The sequence below is a fragment of the Zeus faber genome, assembly GCF_960531495.2.
Source record: "Zeus faber genome assembly, chromosome: 19".
NCBI lineage: Eukaryota > Metazoa > Chordata > Actinopteri > Zeiformes > Zeidae > Zeus > Zeus faber.
This window is the reverse complement of record NC_137206.1, coordinates 11,821,937-11,841,483: the sequence shown is the minus strand read 5'-3', so window position 1 is coordinate 11,841,483 and position 19,547 is coordinate 11,821,937. Positions and strand designations below refer to the sequence as shown.

Genomic DNA, 19,547 nt, shown 5'->3' with positions numbered 1-19,547 from the left:
TACGGCAGGTTTACAGGAGGAGGAAGAAAAAAAGAAGGTAGGATCTATTTAGGCGCGGGGTGACGGCTGACGTTTAACGCGCCCCGGGGGGAAATAGAAAATTTTCTCACAAATGATAAGATTAATTACTTATTACCGGTAGAAGCACAAGTGCATGCTCGCGGTTACACAGTAAATCTCGAATAATGCGCCGCCGCACGCCGCAATTATTATGGGCAGGATGCACTGCGGCGGATGGAGGGAATCCGTGTCAGGGTGGACTTGATGAACCCGGATGGGAGGGAGGAGGGCGGTGCTCTGCTGCCACCTGCAGGTCCGCTCTGCAAAGACGGAGGCCCGCGGTGGGGTCTCAATGTGGGGTCGGGGGGGGGGGGTCTTTCGAGAGGTTCCAGGGGTTCCCCAGCATAATACTTCACCATTATTTCACTTACAAGACGTTAGAACCAGTTTCGCTATTTTCTCTGTAACTACAGTAGAGACAGGTGTGGAAATTTGGACTGAATCATATCTAACATTCAATTATCTTTGCAGATGGGCTCATGACCTAATGCTGAGAATACTGAATCCATCTACTGAACCAAGTCTGGCAGCCAGTAGATGTAGCACTTCAGGACTTGGAATGAGGGTTTTACGCCAGTGGTGGCCAACCTGTGGCCCGAGGGTTGTATGTGGCCCGTGCAACCCCCAAGGACAAGAAATTATGATTTATTCTAAATGAATGCATGAAAAAATTTATATATTTAATTGAAATATTTTCTTAGATTAAGCCTCTATTAATAACTGTCTTATCAAATCGATCAGGTTAATCAAGTATTAAGCTTTAGTACCATTTTGGGATACTTAGCACTGTACATAATTTGTATACCGGACACTCTGGTATACAACCTGCTGATGTACACCATTTGGAAAAACACAACGTCATGCAGCCGTCACTTTGACCGGGTGAAGCAGAGACACATGGAGGCAAGATGGTTCCGAGTACATTTCTCATGTGGCGGTTTTTATTTTGTGGGAAACGTTAGTCTATTACACAGTTAAATTAATGGTGCGATACATGAGCTGTCTACTCTCCGCTCAGCAGTGCATACAGGTTATAGTGCTTCCTTCTTCTCGGGGCAAAACAATAAAAAAAAATTAAAAAAAATGTGTTGTTTAATGTTTAAAAAGTTAAAGGAAGCGGGACGGCGAGCCGAGTCTCAGCAGCGGGATTGCGTCAGTCTCACATAAATATACCGCAGCTAGACTCCTAAGGGAGATACGGCGTCTTCTCCATCTTCGAGCGGGTCCTGGAATAGAGCCCCGCCGCTCGGCTCCCGCACAAAGAAAAGTGCAAGTTTTAAACGACAACAAACACGGGGGAGGGGGCGGCAGGATGAGATCCATCCATTGTGTTGGTGTATGTGTGGATGTACTGTATATACGCACGCTTCAGATATCGGTAGCACTGCGGAGTCTAGGTAAATCTTTTTTTTTTTTTTTAGTAGATATACTCTACGGGGTGGGCGGGTGGGGGCTTCGCCGGGACGGCGATTGACTAAAATCAGGGGGGTGGAGTTACAAGGCGAAGACAAACACAGCAAACGGAGGCTACAACAGAGTAACGAGAGACGGCTTTCCAACTGGAGTGGATACTGGTGCTCTTCTACGTCTCACCCACGGGGGGGGGGGGGGGGGGGTCTCACATAGGGGCGGAGGCGTCCGACTCTTTGGGCCGGTTGCGGACCACGTGCTCCAGCTGCCCCGAGTCGGAGACGTCGTAGCTGGTCTTGTACTTGGCCAGGATCTTCATCAGGGGGCGGAGCTTCAGCCACCATTGCTCCTTGGGGATCCTGTGACTGGAGAAGGGAACAAAGAAAGACCTGAGTGGAGCCCGGAAACCCGATGGTTCTGGAGGGTTCAAACTATGTCAAGAAAATCCCCCCCAAAAAAACAGGGTAAGGGGAAAGATTTCAAAAGCGTTAGTGGCATAAAGCCAACCTGGAGAGCCGTCACGATGCTACACAAGCTAACTCCAGAGTGACGACCCAGTCTCTGACCCACTCTGGCCCCTTAAAAACTCAAACTGGACGGGAACTAAGGAAGTGAGGCTTTGCGAAAGCTTTCCTTTGGGGTTATTTGGATCATTTTGAAATGTGACGCTGCCTTTTTCCAATTATGGAAGCACATGAGAGATACAGAAAGACGGAAGGCCTGACCGCAAAACATGGTTAACCGAATACAGATTACTACAGTCATTACGGTAATCGAGGTTCACCTCACGTATGCCTGGAAGAACCTGCCGATTCAAGACCATAACGTGATACGTACACAAAGTCCGTGTCCGGCTTGAGCTGCACCACGGGCTGGAAGACCAGGGCTCTGCGCCGCATCCCCAGCAGGCAGCAGGAGTCCTCGGTGTTGGCGAAGACGCGGCCTGCGGGGGGGCAGGGCGGAGGGGGGGCAACGCAGCGGTCACAATTGTCCTCCGCCAACGGGGGGGGCGACGGCGGTGGCGGCGGCGGCGGCGGCGGGGGGGTGTCCCTGTCGTTCGCTGGCGACAGGCATGCATCAGCGTGGGACTCGAACCGGCGGTTCTCAACTGGTCTCGGAGGGCTTCCGGATCCGCAGAATCCACCCGACAGTTCAAGATTTTGGGGGAATTCTACTTCCTTTCACAGAATGAAAGGTTGACTGTATGACCCGACGAGAGTGCGCTTTGATTTAGTTTTGGCTTTTGGTTTGAAGCCGTGTTTCTAAACAAAAGCACAGTCTATCTTTGGAGAATTTGGACGTATTGGGATCACAGTTTGGATGGAGAGCCACCAGTTGAGAACCGCTGGCCTAAACACTCAGGAAGGAGTAAAGTGATGTCATCGTTATCACTATCGATGAAGAAAATAAAAATACAGGATAGGATAGTTGATATGGGAAGGTGCGCCTGAGGGAGCGACAAATACGAAATTAAATCGAGGATTTGTGACGAAATGAGAGCAGGAACAAGGGGTGAAAAGAATAGAGAACGGGCAGACATGAGAGGAGACAGGGAGACGCAGAGCAAAGCAGGCACAACGTTCTGGAGGCAGCATGAGATAAGAACAGAGTCACTTTAGAGGGTTGGCGAGCCCAAAGTGGAGGAAGAATTTGAAACGCTCCGCAGGGCCAGCGAGCGTGGAAGCAGATGAGTAGTAACACTCGTCAGTGGGGACGTGGGAAAGTCATTTTTTTTTAATTTTTTTTTTTTTCAAACAGACCAGCTGTGGATCCACTACGAATTGAGATGAGGATTTGGCTGCAAATAACTTGAAAAAATGACCGAAAATAAGACACTGACTGTGATTCATTCTGATATTATGCTTTAATTTACCAAATAGTTCAGTAATATGGGTATTTCATAAGCATAAATTGTAATATAACAATAATAAATACATAAATACATAATAATAATATGTATATATATATATATATATATACACATAATAACGAGCACCTGGATTTGCTTTGTGTGATAATAGAGGGGAGACACAGAAATGGAGATGGAGCTGCTGTTGCTAAGGATCTAGAGAAGAAGATGGTCATGGAGCCGTTGTGATAAGAATACACATTTACCTTCATCTTAAGTCATCAATGCGCATGGACATACCAATAATTAAAAAAAAACAAAAAACAAAACAAAACAAACAAACAGGAGTTTTAGCTTTAACCGTCGCCATTATGTCATTTCCTTACAGTGTTTTAAGAGCCGTTGGGAGTCTGGACTATTTCAGTCTGTGTCCAAGAGGTCCCTCGAGGTTGTGGAAATTAAATCGTTTGTTGGACTTTGCCCTTGAGGCGAAAAGATAAAAATAAAAAATAAAAAATGTCCACGTATAATTCAGAGGACCTATTATGCTCTTTTTTCAACAAGTTAATATAGGTCCCTGAGGTCCCCATAACATGAAGATTTTTGCTGAAAATACCACTCGGACTATGCATTCAAGCCATTCTAACATGCCTCAAAACCAACCTGCTCCAGAACCGTGTGTTCTGTGTGTTTAAATGTAAATGAGCTGCCGGGCCCCTGGTTCTGAGCCAATGGGGTTTGAGGACAAGTTGCGGGTTCTGTGACCCAATGGGGTTTGAGCTTTACTCCGGGTTTCGGTTGTATTGGGCCCTAAACGTTCACTGACTTCACCGTATCAGTCCATCAAAATCTGTTTCGGAACAAACTTGAGGCCCAGAAACAAGCAATCCCGGCCGCTGAACCTTCACTCAGATTAGATCCCATTTCAAAGTTTGTTCCAACTTTCCTTGCTGACACCACATTAGTGACACTGCACCGGGGATTTCTTTAGTTTCGTGTAACCGTCAGAAAATCAAAATCAAATAGATAAATACATCTACTTTTTATTTAAATTATTTTGTTTTAACCTGTGTTATCAGCATGCTGGGTATACAACACACAGTATTTGTGTGCCATTGCATCTAGGACAGAGTTGGTCTGCAAGTGGAGTTCTCAACCTGCAATGCAACTCTTTATTCATTCTTTCATCATCAAGAGCTGCTGCAATAACTCTGTCCTGCAAACATCTACAATAAAAACACTTTTTATTGCTTTTGTTTAGAGAGACGCACAGTGGCTTTTTTTTTTAAACACGCAGCAGAATTCATTTTTAAATACATTTCCATTGTCTGCAACTTCTTCACGGACAGTTGGTATTAATTCCTCTTTCGTTTAAAAGATTTGTGCTGGTCTCTGCAGCCAACAGAGCAGTTCCCATGACAAGCTCTCGGCTGCGCTGCTAGCGCGTCCGGTGGCGCTGCATCCGTGGGTGGAGTTACTCTCAGATGGAGGGCCATTCTAATTCTACTCAAGTCCTGAATGACGTAGATAAGGGCTGCAAATCGGAACGTTTTATTTTTCTGAAATAGACGGCTCACAAAAACTGACTGGCTTGTCTTATTTCTATGGCTGCCCCCAAATAGTCGCTCAAACGTTAGTGGAAGAGAAGAGTCTTCCAAGAGTCGACCAAGTTATTCATTGGTTGGTTAGTCGCAGGAAAAAAAACAAACCCTCACCTTAAAACCTATATGGCTGGACCCGTTAACGCTAGAGGGCTTTTGATTTGAAACAAATTTTAACAAAATAAATGTTCAGCCTTCTTGCTGGTTGTTCTGACACATTAAGAAGAATAATTACAGCTTTCGTGGAGCGGCTTTTTCCTGTAATTAACAGGTGGCTGGCTTCATGTGTGCGCGCCGCATGAAGTTGGCTAGTCTACAAGTCCGAAAAAATATTGTGTATGTAAAAAAAATATTGTGGATATTGCGTATAATATAAGAGCCATTTGAAACCATTAATTACATTCATCAATAACTGAATTGTATCTTAAATGCCCCGACGGCTGGTATTCTGGGATTGGACTGGTTTTTGGGCTAGTGTTGTCACAGACCTGGCAACCCTGCGCAGCGAGTGTAGTCAGTCTGCGGCACGAGGGGTAACCAACACAGCGGGAAAATTATGTTCCGTACGGCAAATTTCGGTGCAAATGATGTCAATATGTAATTTATATGTTTACATTAATAAAATAATAATAGGGCCTAATAAGTTTAAACAATGTAATGTTTAACCGCTGTAATTAACAGGCGGCTCGCTTCGCGCGCACAGCCCTTGTAAATGGAATTGATATTACAAAGGCCGGTAATTAGGTTTTGTATTTATCTGTAATGTAGCACAGTGTTAACAATGTTAGTTAGAACATTCTCTCTCAGCCATGGAACTCAAACCATTTTCTGAAGCCCCAAAAACATATATTAAAATAATTTAATTATTATCGTAAATGATGATAATGATCGCTTTATGATGACGTCATTAAGCGTCTTAATCTCATCTCGTTCCATTCGTTTTCGAACGTTGGCGTGTCGGTGACGCACCACCGCCCTGCTACTTTGCGTCGGTTTTTCCAACTCATTTCCGCTCGGTACGTGGATCGATTTGGATGAAACTTGAACCAGGAGATGTTCGTGACGTCCCGGTGCAAACGAGACGTCAACCGCGTTCGTAACTTCTGCCGTTCTTCGGTTTCAGATAAATGTAGCTTGAATATTTTGGAGAAAAATTAATAATCATGTACAAAAGCACTTAAGTGTCGGCTCCATGACGGATCAGGGTGGAGGTCTGTTTCATGACGACCACACCCCTGGAGGGAGCGTGGAGGCGAGCGCTCACCGGTGCTGCGGCCCGGCCGCTTTGAGCTCCTACCTTGTCTGAAAGTCTCCACCAGCTTCTTGGAGATCCATTGCATGGCTTTGGCCGAAATCTTGGTCCCAAAGTTACGGTCGAACGGAGACGGTGCGCCACCCTGACCAGAGACAACAGGATCAGAGAAACCACGTTAATGCTCTAAAATAAGGATTGGAAGCCATCGGCCCTCTCTTCAAATTGAAGTTACCCAATGGCGGCATGGCTACCCGCTTAGTGCTAAGGGGTTAGCCTTCCTAAGATGAGACTTTATGTACCTGCTGCATGTGTCCCAGGACGTTCTTCCTGCAGTCAAACACGCCCTTGCCTTCTTCAGTGTACAGCTGGTAGATAAAGTCAGTCGTGTAGTTCTCGTTACTGTTCTCATTTCTGCAAACGTTCCGGGGCACAGGAGAGTTCGTCATCTCAAGGTCAAGTCGAGTATGTTTATTGATCAAACTACGGTCCCATAGGTTCAAAGAAATGTACTTATATATATTTTAAACAGAGTATGTGTTCAAAAATGAGCCTTACACAATAATGCGGAGACTGATATATTGATACTTGATTGCTATATTTTTCATCAGAAATTGCATTAAAAAGTTTTGAAATAAGTCATAATATTTCTGTAAAACCCCTTTGGATCTCCCTCCATGCTCTAAGATAAAAGTAGCCAATGCGATACTGAAATTCACATCAAACAAAGACCTCAAAGTGGGATATTCCCAATTTGACCAGCAAGTTTGAATAGCGCAGTAATAATCCAGGATTCTTATTTAGCCTCAATCGGTCGCTTACAGGACTGAATGTGAATTGTAACGCATACAATTAGTGGTGCTTGTTCCAAAATGATAAAACACGCCCGATTACTGTAGTGAGAAGCATTTGGGGAACTAAAGACTGAGTCATGGGCCAAGAAAGATTTAGAACCCTTGCAATAATGTATCCAGACTTAGGAAAACATGTTTGGGTGCAACTATTGTCTTGTCATGGATGCACTACATGGACGGAGCCTTTTGCTGGGTTACAGGATCGGACCAGCCACCCACCAGGTATGCACTAATAAGTGTACCAAACAATAGGTAAGGGACACTTGAGGTAATTACCTGAGGACCAGTCCTCTTTGAATGCTAGTCTTCATCTTCTCCGTTAAATGTTCAACATTGGACTGTAAGAAAGTAAAAAAAACAAAATAATGATAAAGGTGCCGTCCAGCAGAGGGAAGCATTACAGTCTTCGTGTGGTGCTCAAACACCCTCTTGTGGAAGTGGAAGGAACTACGTGACTTAGGAGCGCCTTGCAGGGCAATACTGAAAACCATGTGCACCTTATCACAAATCCTGGGTCAAGAACATCCAAAGGTCTGTCTGCACATAGCGTCTCACCTGCAGGTCTCTGATGTCAAAGGGTTCCTCGTAGATGTAGGCGGCATCGGCCCCTGCCGCCAGACCCCCGACGCTCGCCAGGTAGCCGCAGTAGCCCCCCATCGTCTCAATGATGAAGACGCGGCGCTTGGTTCCACTGGCCGACTGCTTGATGCGGTCGCAGGTCTGACACACACACACACACACACACATGCTCGTAACCTCAAATTCATTACAATGTGCAGACAATACATGTCAATACATCTGAGAAGGCCTGTATTATGGTAGAAATGTTTTTATTTATTTATTTTTTAATAATGCGTGAATTGTAACAGTTAAAACATTCATATCCACGTTTCGAGGCCTGCATGCTCTTTCCAATCCCAAGTCGCAGCTTGCTACAACCAAACGGAGGCGGACGTGTTCAAGCTAACGTGTTTCTTTTCACCGGGTAAGTATTCTGCCCGACGATGAGAGAACACAGGATTCAACCGCAAATACCGGACGTCAAGGTTGAGATGGAGTCAGCAAAATACCGTTTGGCGACGTGGCCGAGGCAAAAATCAGTCGTGTGGTGAGAATGAGTAGGGCTGGGTTTTGGGTGGGATCTCACAATTCGATGTCGATACAAAAAGGGTCACGATCGGATTAAATATTTATTCAATACGACATTGATAAGATGGCTCAGGATACGATTATATATTGACAGATTGACACTTTATACATAATGAGAATTGCTACCAACCTTTCAGGACCGTATACCGTCTGTGGTGCATTACAAAAATATGTCACGGAACAAATTCAGTCTAATACAGAAATGACATATGTCCAATTCATGTGGGAATATGGTGGAACTTTATTTAAATGGAAAATATCGAAAAAATATATATTTATATTACAAATTTCAAATCGACACAGAATTTGAAACAATATCATCAAATCGAATTATTATGGGATGCTCCATTTTTTTTTTTTTTTTTCAACCCAGCCCCAAAAATGATCATTTGGTTCGCTTTGACCGACTTGCATGTCTAATCGTCAGTTCAGTGGCAACTCGGCGGTGCGGTCTTACCTCCACGATGGCATTGAGGGCCGTGTCGGCCCCGATACTAAGGTCAGTGCCAGGCACATTGTTACTAATGGTGGCGGGCAGCATACACATCGGGATGCAAAACTCCTCATAGCTGGACCGCGCCTCATACAGCTGCAGCAGACACTCAAACGCCTGAAGCGGCAGTACACACAGAAGGCGTTAGGAAGACGCGGATCTCTCGTTTTTTTTTTTTTGGAGAGCGTACCGTGCCGTCCCGGCTCTTTCCGCGTGATAGCGCCTATGGCTTTCCCCGTTGGCAAGACTAGGGATGAAGCGGCGAGAGGGGTTCAGAGGGAGGAAGCGGGACCGAAGAGATGGATAAGAAAAAAGGGGGCGGAGAGCAGGTCGGGCAGAAGGGAAACTTGAGGAAGGGCAGATCAAGGAGAGGGGGGGAGGAAGGAGGTGGAGTGGCAAGCAGGGAAGAGAAGAAAGAGGAGATAAGGAAGGAAGGAAGGAGAAAAGAAAGGGGTGGCTGCCTGCCTGCCTGCCCCGAGATAAAAACAGGCGGGTCAGGCGCGGGGCCGGGAAGGTGGAGATGGATGGTGGGACGGGGGGGAGGTTCAAGATGGTGGTCGAGGCAAGACTTTCTGTTTTTTTCTTTTTTACAATTCCATGGATTTCTTTTGGGGACCTTTCTATTAGTTTGTCAAACCTCTCTAGAGGTACAGTATCACCGGCTGTGGCACAATAGCCGCCGGCATAATGTCGCCACGCTAAATCTTTTGGCTTTGTAAAGTCCCAAGCATTCCATGAAACTGTTGTGAAATAAGATTATACATAATTATACCTGTTATAGCCGGATAATATAAGTTAGCAAACCAGATTTATTTTAAATCTATTTCTACTCTTGTGATGGTGGTTCCACTTGAGAGGTGAGTGTGAACCAACTACAGGACTACCTACCCTAGTATTTAACCAGTCCACCGATGACCCCACACACACACACACACACACACACACACACAGACACACACACACACACACACACACACACACACACACACACACACACACACACACACACACACACACACACACACACACACACACACACACACACACACACACACACACACACACACGAGGGGAAAGTGGGTGCGGGGGTCGAGGCGGAGCAGACATGGCGGGCGGTCGCAGCATGCCTCCATGTTGTAGCTGGAATCACTCACCTGGTGGGAGAGAGGGAGGTACGCCAACCGCACCAGCTCGGCTTTTGTCTCCGACCAGTCTCAACACTTGGACGGTCCCGATGGTTCCCTTCCTCAATGCGAGTACTTTTTGGGAATTGGGCCAAAAATTTTGACCTCACAAACTCTATTCTCATTGGCTGGTGCTGGTATCCATGCCGACGGAGGGTTAGGTTCGGACGGCGACCTCCCTCCCTTTGACGCGCCATCGGGCCCGGCCAGGCAGATTCGGTGGGTTTGGTTCGCACGTGCGTGTTTGTGTGTGAATGGGTTTGTCTGCATATGGTTTCGCTTGATGTGCTGTTCTGGTTGCCGGCCCCCCGCCCGCCCCCACCCACCCCCCCCACATCACTTACAGTTGTGATGGCGTTCAGAGCCGTGTCTGCACCGATGCTGAGGTCGGAGCCCGGCACATTGTTGGAGACTGTGGCCGGGACCATAACCATCGGCACACAGAACTCGTCATATTTCTCGCGTGCCGTTAACAATTCCAGCAGTGACAGGTAGGCCTGCAGGTCAGAGCCAAGGGCTTTAGTGGCTGAACGGGGTGAGTGAGTGAGTGGGTGGGTGGGTGTGTTGGGTCGGGTGGTGCTAGTACTAGCCAGGTGGGAAAGGAGAGACACTAAGAGGAGTGGAGGTGCCGAGGGGAGAGCCAGGTCTATCACAGTGGAGAGCAGCGTGAAACAGACAGGTAAACGCTCCACACATCACAGTAAACAGTAAAACATTACATTACTCATATCCACACACACACACACACACACACACACACACACACACACACACACACACACACACACACACACACACACACACACACACACACACACACACACACACACACACACACACACACACACACACCTTCATCTGACACACACATTCACCTTCACATGTCAACAGGTAAATAAAGCCAGCGAGCGTCGGTTACAGGAGAGAGCGTGAAATGGCTGGAAAAAGAAAGGAGGTGATCTACGTTACTTTTTATTAGCACTATCAATGCCCCGAATTAAAGTCCAAGCAAAACTGGTAATCTTGTCCCTTTCGACTGAAACAATATTCATTTTTAATTATATTTAAGTTATTGTGGCTACTTTTCGTATTATTATAAAAAAGGAATTCAGCTTGTGAGAATGGGAGAGTTTGAGTGACAGATGAAAGCTGCCGTTGCCATGGAGACGCACTGTCAACTACGCTCCCTAGTGTCATGCTTATTGATGAACGCCATAGTGAAAAGTCCATAGTACAAGGCAGTGGATTAGATACCAGTTTTTATAATCTATCAAGCCCTGAATATCTGGCGCTTACTTGGTCAACTCTCGACCCCATCGCACCTCTGGAGGGACCGACTGTGAGTTTGTACTAAGTGTGGAACCCCCCCAACATTAGAATCAATAGTACCCAAAGATCAATTGGTATCAAAATATAAAGTAGGTGGCGCTATCATGGAAGAAAGAAAATTCATTTTTCTGTTCATATAATAACCAGAAAATAGAAAATATATCCATATATATATATATATATATAACTGATTTATTTATTTATTTTTTAAGAAAAATGGATTCTAATTTCACTTGGACTTTAACCAATCAATAGCACTACAACCAATGTATATTTTCACAACTGACTTATCTGTTTAGTCATTTTTTGATTATTAAATTAATCTATTAAATGATGATTAAAAACCTGGCGGCACAGGTAAGGTAAACCAAAGTTGCCACCTTGAGATTGCTGTATATGTTCATCCCGCAATTTAAAACAAAACTTTAGATTTTTGTCAAATGGAAAAATAAAATGCATTCACATTTTAGTCAAAAAATTACTGAATAATCAGTGACTAAAATGTAAAGTGGATCATTTTCTGTCCATCAATCAATTGTGATTCACTAAATCCTCGCCCCTCGTCTAACTATTCAAAGCGCTAAACATCAGAAGGGCGTTTGCGCCGTTTGTGTCCTTTGTTTGTATTGTCAGAGAAAAGCTTCTAAAGCGCGATGATGTGTCGGACTACGCATGAGAGGATGTAAGTGAATGAAGAAAACGCTACTGGGAAAAGCGAGGCACAATCAACATAATCTGCGTGCCGTTTAATCCACATGAAACGATCTGAAATGATCATAAGCGACATCTATTTCTTAATTAGAGGAATCCTTTTAACTGCATCACATGCTTTACTATAATACTCCTATCCTCTGTTGCCTATTAGAGTTTGGCACCAGTGTCAATGTTTAGAAGCTGAGGAGCCAACAAGCTAATGGAGAAAATGATAAATGAGAATGTAGCATCATCAGCATAATAAGCATGGTGTGCAATTGTTGTCAACATACCTCAAATCCCCCAATAATTAGCAGTGCATTTATGTTATGCTGTCGCATCTGCTCAGCAATTTTTTCAGCGTGTTTAGCTGGGAGTGTACTAAAGGAAAAAAAAAAAAAGAAGAACTTATAAAGAACAAAAATAAATGAACTGTTAATCATAATAGAATTCCTAACACGTGAAATTGAGATGAGGAGAAATTCGAAACGCACCACAAAACATAATATTTCAGGTGTACTTGTTGGTATTAGCAGTGGTAGAAGTTACCGTTTGGTTCCCAGAAGAGATCCACCTTGGCCAGTCCATCCTCCAACATCAGCCCACTTTATTTCCTTGATCTGCGGATACAAAAACAGCAGACGCATCAAGGGCGGTGCAGGTCATGTTAATGACAAACCCTTCGCGGGGTTTAAAAGTCACTTTATTCCAAATACGCAGCGTGCCACTAAAAGAGAACATGTAGAAATAATCTTTTTTTTTAATTAACAACAATATTATGTTCTGATCCTCCATCACAGAACACGTCAATGTCAAATGATCCCGTTCTGCGCTCTTGTTTCCCATTTCCAGCCAGAGTGTTCTGGCGCCTCCTGTTGGCGCTGAGGGACACTGCACTGACTCTGGGCGAGCGGGTTAGAGGAGGGAGGGCCAGCGAGACAAATAGGTTTATGTTGATCTGGGCAGATTATCCCCTCTGCCTTTCTGACGCCTCCTTGGTAAATTGGCTAAAAGGCGATTGAATCCTGTCAAACTGTCGCCCGAGGAAGCCAATTTCAGCCGTTCAAGTCTTCAGTGCAGCGCTTGGTAATCAGTTGCGCTGGGGGTCGCGTTTAGAGTCTTAATTAAATGCCACATTCCCATTTTTTGAACCAAGCTTAATAAAGACATTTTGTAAATGGATTCAACAATAGTCACGAATTTGTGTTTTTCTATTGGTAAGTAAAACAACATTTCGCTGTAATTTCAATCTTCAACTTCAACTACTAATGGAGCTTTTACAATTTTTAATTTATCTGTTACTGCTGTTTATTTTAACCTGCTGTTGCTCTCCTTTCTCGATGCTTTTTGCCAGGCCTAGTTGGTATTTTATTATTTCAGTTCATTGTCTATTCCGACTCTATAACTAACTCCGTACATGTGATTTAAAGTATTTTTTTTATCCCCCCTCATCCGTAAATATCTGTTAAGGAACGGTTTTGGCCAATTTGGTTTGCCATAGTTGAATTGGGTTCATATCTGTTGATGCAAATCTTTAAGGTGGACGTCAATAAGTCCAACTCAATTTTGGATGAATTTTGAAAAATGTATTTAACAAAATCGCTCTACTTAAAGGGGACCTATTATGCTCATTTTCACATTTTTTTTTTGCTGAAAATGTCCCGAAAATACCATTATGTATTTCTGACATACATATTTATGCCATTTTAACATACCCCTATACCATCCTGCTCCAAAACTGGGCTGTTTTTGTGGGAGGAGCCTGAGGCCCCGAGTTCTCTGAGCCAATGGGCTTTGAGCGCGGCTTCTGGTTCTTGTTGTATCTACTCCGTTCACTGATTACACCTCATGAGTCCGCCAAAATTTGTTTCCGAGCAATTTGAGACGAGAAATAAGCAATCCAGTTGCTGAATCTTCCCTCATTTTAGATCTACAATTTAAAAGTTACATTTAAAAGCCTCATTTTAAAAGGTTGTTCTGACTTTCGTTGCCGTGCCCCAAGCTTGTAGGGGACACATCGTGTTTTAAACACTTACATTTCCACTGCTGCAGTTTCTTCACAGACACTTAGAATCAATTCCTCTTTCTTTTAAAAGATTTGTTTGTTGAGTTACTCAGATGGGGGGAGGTTCTACGTGCGCCCCGTGACATATGAAGGGATGAAAATTCTGAACGGGGTTTTTTCCAGGACATGTTCCCTGACAAAGACTGCCCACAAAAAACTCATTGAGTTGTCTTATTTCACAGTTTGTGCTGGTGAAAAAAGTGAAAATGTGAGTTTTTCATTACAGATCCCCTTGAAAACAAATTTTGTTCAATTTAATCACCGAAATTAAAAGTGCAGTGAGCTTAAGCCACGAATCTCGAGTCCTTTGAGGCATACAACCAAGTTGTTGAAGCCGTTATCATTTTCAAGCTTTTTTAAAAAATTTTTTTATGTATTTAATGTGTATGAGTGAGTGATAAATGCCACAAAACCTACCTGTCCCTTGTACAATCCCTCGAAGCCGTCGTTGACGGCGAACATCTTGTGGCCCTCTGAGATGCCCACCCTGACGGCCGAGCGCACGGCGGCGTTCATGCCTGCGGCGGGGGCGCCCACGTTCAACACGGCCACGTTGAAGTTGCTCTGAAGGTGGAAACATTTTAAAAAGGGGAAACACATATTAGGTGCGTTGTCGCAAGACAACACGAGCTTCCGGTGTCTGTTGTCATGTGCTGGTGTCTTCAATGACTTTTCAACTCCTTTCACCCTTCAAAGGTGGTTTGAGGAAGCCGCTGATTGTATTCCGTTTTGGCCCCGGTTTGACAGACCTTTTCCTTTCGCTGCACTTCCTCGTATTTGAAAGGCACAAAACCACACCGCTTCCTGTGCAATACTATCATTTCCCGCCACTATCCAGTACAAAGCAGTCTTAAAACACTCCAGGATTAGGACACAAATCTGACTCAGGTCACAATAACCGGGACGAGCCATGTCACAACCAAACAGTTCGCTGTTTGTAATTTAGAATTTCTTCTCCAAAGTTGGCCTGGCTTTCATCAATGCCAATGGATCTCAGATCCTTTGTTGTCCTGTCTTCTCTTGGGCTCATGGAATAGCAAAAAAACAACAGGAACAGCTACCAAAAGTGAATATACCACCACAAAGACTGTAGCTTCAGCGCCAAGATGCCTGAGAAGGCAGCACTGAGCGAACGGGATTTTTGTGTCGAGGCTGATATGGAGGGTGGTAGTGGAGTCGGTGAAGGAGGAGCGGCTCATCCGTGGGAGGCCGGTTCCTCCCCCCGTGGAGAGAAGATCAATAGTTGCTCTGCCGCTCGACGCCACGCGGGAACTCCAGCAATCATTATCTGAGAAGAGAGTGTGCGAACAGGAGCCCTGGGGCGGGCTCCCCGCCGCAGCGGACCTCCTGCGAGGGCCTCCACACTTCCCCGCTCCTCGCTTAGAAGCGAGCAGCAGGACAAACGGCTCGCGACAGGGTCGAACGATCAGCGCGCAGCGGGGGTCGGGGTGGGGGTGGGATACCTCAAATTGATTTCAGGTATCGCGACGGTTTATTATGACCCCAGTCACAGCAATTACATGGCCTCATGGCGACATTTCATGGTTTCCGCGATGCCTTTTCTCAATATGGACGACAGGCCTTTCGTCTCCATTACGACGAGCGTACCAGCGTGCACTCCCGAAACTGGATCCCAGGACGAAACTGGATTTATAGAAGATGGATCATGGAACAAACCCTCCATGGGGTTTCATTGAAAGAATCTTGGGTTTAAAAGGCTAGAGCTAAAATCAGAAGTGTTCAGAGTGCGCTATTACTGTCTGCCACCGCCTGCTGTGTCAGTAAATGAGTCACAGCAGTTATTTTATTTCTTATTTAAGGAAGATAGTGGTGGAGTGGAGATATTGTTTAGTTGTTTACTACAATCTAAAGAGCCCATTTTCCAGGAGGAAGAATCGGGCACTGCAAATATGACGTACAAAAAAAACAACTCGGGTTTGATATCGTTCCTTGTGTGTGCGTGGATGATTTGTTTTCATAGGGTGCCCACAGGTATCCAAGAGTTCAACTTAATCACTTTTGAAACCTTTTCAAGACAATTTTTACAGTTTACAGTTTACCTTGAGATAAGATGTCAGGGTCAGTGATTACATACTTTAATAATCTACCCGGAATATCAGATTATTTTTGGACTTCTCTCGTATAAAGTGAGTTTGGTTCGTCTAATTTTGATAGAAATAAATATATGGATAAGCTAATATACAAATCGGAAAAAATGTTTGTGTAAATTAACACCTCATGAATTCAAATGTAAGCGTATTTATTGACTTGTGAGGCCTAATTATTAGCAAAATTGAATTTAAGAAAATTGAAGAATTTTTAAGGGCCCTGCGGAGACCCTGTTTCAGTCAACACAAGTTGAAAACACTGTCACTACAAAGGGAATATAAAACCCATGAAAAAGTGACTTACGCTCGGCAGTTCTGATTCCGGTTTGCGATGAGCCAGAAGTTTATAGGTCTTCAGGTTGTTTTCAAAACTCCTATAATAATATAAAAAATATAGAAATAAAGTCAGGTACAAGCAAACAAGTCCTTTGTCGGACAACTTTGTTAAAAATGTGCTGTATACAAGGACAAAATTAAACCAAAAAATAAAATGTAAAATAAGAACAATTAAAACATTTTGAGACAGTACTGTACATCGTACCTTCCGCGAAGCTTGACTGCATCCTCAAACTTCTTCTCATCCATGACCTTCTGGACTTCCTGAGTCTGAGGCACAGAAGGGAAGCAGCAGACACTTCTTTATACAAAATGATCTTTTAAAGCCACTTGAACTAAGATTTTGGACGTAGACTAGAATGAAGATATTAGGTTGACATGTTCTGTCCTGTTTCTTAGCTTCACCATTCTGGGCCTCCTTCCTTGAGTTTTTGGGGTTTTTTTTTAAACTACCTTGCTCTGTCCCACACTCACTTTCTACTGGAGTGCTGAGTCAGGCAGAGAGGTTCTGGGGGTAATCATGAATGGAATTTTGCACAATGGCGATTTCAAGTGTGTGAAAGTAACTTTTACTGCGTCTACAGAGCACACAAAGCCAGGAGAAGTGCTGTGTGACTGCGGAGGCCAATGAGACGATGAGAAGCTGCCGTTCCAACAGAGCTCCTTTGTGCGGCTGCGGAGGCATAATTGGAAATCATTTCCACTGCGCGGGCGCTAATCACCAACTCTGCCAAATGGGTTTTTGGACAATCATTAACCAGAAGCAAGTCACGATACAAGACAGTACCTCTCCCTCTGCTCTCACTACGCTCTCAGACATGAGGGCGTTTGGATAGATAAATACTGTTTTTATCCCCAGAGGGAAATTGCAGTGTTACAGCAGCTCACATTTAATACAATAGAAAGCAATGATAAAATAATAGAATAAAATTTGAAAATTTGGCAATATACTGTACAATAAATCAACTTAAAGTTTTGGCAGTAAGAATGGAAATACAATAACCAATCAAAATAATCATAAAACCATAAAATAAACAATTGAAAAGAAAGCTGATGAACAATAAGAAAATATGTAATGAACAATAAAAATACGCCTATAAATAAGCATAAGCAATAAATCAATGGAAAAATAAACAATTAACAAGAAAAGAATTGGCAATGAACAATTAACCAAAAATATAAAAACAATAAAAATAAACCTCAACATTAACTGTACTAAAAATAAAACCTAAAAAAGAGTAACCATAAACCTACGTATCAATAATTCAACCATATTGTGGCTAAATAAAAAAAGCACAAGCCTCCAGGGTGCCGTGTAATCGCTACTTAAACCGTCCTGTTTCTTGTGGGGGCGTCTGTGGGCGACGTGTGTGTGTGTGCTTGTGTGTGTGTGTGATGTACTTACCATCTGTACACACTCCATCAGAGGCAATCGCACCGACTGGTTTCCGCATAGGGACACCACGCAGGCCGGCGTGTTGGCCGTGGTCTCTAGCAGAGCAAGGACGGCCTCCACACCCATACGACTGGCCTATGCGCGCGCACACACACACACACACACACACACACACACACACACACACACACACACACACACACACACACACCTTATGTTACATCATTCTTATCAGCTGATTTGTTTGCGCTGTTGTTTTGACCAAATGCTACACTCATGTCATTATTTGTCCTTTCTCACCAGACTCTTATCATTGTTCCACACAACCTCTTATAATACGCCTCAGAGAACCAGCCTTTCTTTGCATTTTCTTTTTTTCAGCAGAGGGGTTTTTTTTTTTATTTGAGTAGTAGGCAGTAAGAAAAGGTTTAATGGCATCCTTTATATGGAGGATTACTCCCTTCCACTTCTGGCTGCAAGTGCCGGCGTATTAATCCGTATAAATGTACTTTACCAGAGCCCATTTCCTCTGGAAAAACCTACTTCTACTGTCCACAGTGTGAGTTGTGTGCACTGTCACACAGGAAGTGAACCGCCGGATCATTGCTACCACTGAACTCAGATTATTATATTATTATATACTACATGGGGTCTTAGAGACGAATAGATGAATACATCAGCTGCCGATGTAAACTCTGAAACGACTTGTAATCTACGTTGAGTTTATAGTCAGGATATTTTTCTGAAGCAGTAATTATTATTCATTGTTAGTGAGTGTGGACCAGTTTTATACCGTGAAATGTACAAATACACTGTAATATTTCCAAACAAACTTCTGTGCTTACTGTACCATAAAAAGCCAAATAAATTATAATTATGTTTTGTAAGTTTTATTTTTTTTGGTTATTTGTATATATATTTGACAATTTCATTTGTAATTTTAGTTCACTTTTTTTTTTCTATTTTATTTTCATATCGTACTTAATACAATTTTGGACTGTAAACGATTTTTTTTCTCCAACGCTCTGCAGTGTAATGCACCAAACCTCACCGTAAGAAATGTGTAGTATATGTAAACGGATTCTGATTTTCTGATTTCTTAAAAGTACAATCCAACCTTGTTTTTTATGTCTATTATTCAGAAATAGTGATAATAAGAGTTGTTTTAGTGTCTTTTAAGTTGATATTGTCCATTTCAATTCACCAAAAAAACTTTCAAATGTGCAATTCATGATTTAAAGCCATCTCAATCCTACATACAGCATATACTGTATATTGACAGTTTTCCATTCTGTCCAAATAAGCTTACTTCCTGTTGCACACAACGCATCATGTCAACCATTACAAAACATGCATTGGTAACAAACAAAAGAAAAACCCTAAAGCAGATTTAGTCCAAGGATCTGGCTCAAAGCGACGTTCCTACCAGGATGCGGTCAAAAGCGGACGGCGTTCCTCCTCGCTGGACATGACCCAGGATGGTCACACGAGTGTCGAAGCCCAAACATTTGACAACGAGCTGGGAGCAGGGAAATAAATTAAGGGGGAAAAAAAAAAAAGGACTTAAGACACTATTGAGAATTTGACTTTTTGGTCACACACAGACATGAAATAGTGGCTGATGCATCTTTCAATTATAATAACTGCGTGTTGACATGAAGAATACAGTACACACTGAGTACAACAATATTATAATGTTCAATATGACAAGACTTCAGGGCTGGGCAATATGGAGGAATGTATTTTCACATAATATGGACTTCTCAAA

General features: G+C 43.5%; 1 protein-coding gene across 3 annotated transcripts in view; it reads right to left on the bottom strand.

Annotated features, from left to right (window-relative positions):
* Window positions 1-969: 969 nt before the first annotated feature.
* The window catches only part of pfkpa (phosphofructokinase, platelet a), a 33,271-nt gene continuing 14,693 nt past the window's right edge, over window positions 970-19,547 (bottom strand). Inside the window, exons 9-23 of one of the 3 annotated variants that reach the window (XM_080020329.1) lie at window positions 19,206-19,298; window positions 17,789-17,914; window positions 16,589-16,653; window positions 16,352-16,421; window positions 14,357-14,503; window positions 12,424-12,494; window positions 12,168-12,255; window positions 10,197-10,349; window positions 8,633-8,785; window positions 7,582-7,746; window positions 7,303-7,364; window positions 6,475-6,586; window positions 6,218-6,317; window positions 2,308-2,413; window positions 970-1,835 (exon numbers count right to left, since the gene is read on the bottom strand). In XM_080020329.1, coding sequence (XP_079876455.1) covers window positions 1,679-1,835; window positions 2,308-2,413; window positions 6,218-6,317; window positions 6,475-6,586; window positions 7,303-7,364; window positions 7,582-7,746; window positions 8,633-8,785; window positions 10,197-10,349; window positions 12,168-12,255; window positions 12,424-12,494; window positions 14,357-14,503; window positions 16,352-16,421; window positions 16,589-16,653; window positions 17,789-17,914; window positions 19,206-19,298 — 1,668 coding nt within the window. In that variant the 3' untranslated portion in view covers window positions 970-1,678. The remainder of the gene's footprint in view (window positions 1,836-2,307; window positions 2,414-6,217; window positions 6,318-6,474; window positions 6,587-7,302; window positions 7,365-7,581; window positions 7,747-8,632; window positions 8,786-10,196; window positions 10,350-12,167; window positions 12,256-12,423; window positions 12,495-14,356; window positions 14,504-16,351; window positions 16,422-16,588; window positions 16,654-17,788; window positions 17,915-19,205; window positions 19,299-19,547) is intronic. The other 2 variants (XM_080020327.1, XM_080020328.1) reach the window with 2 other exon arrangements.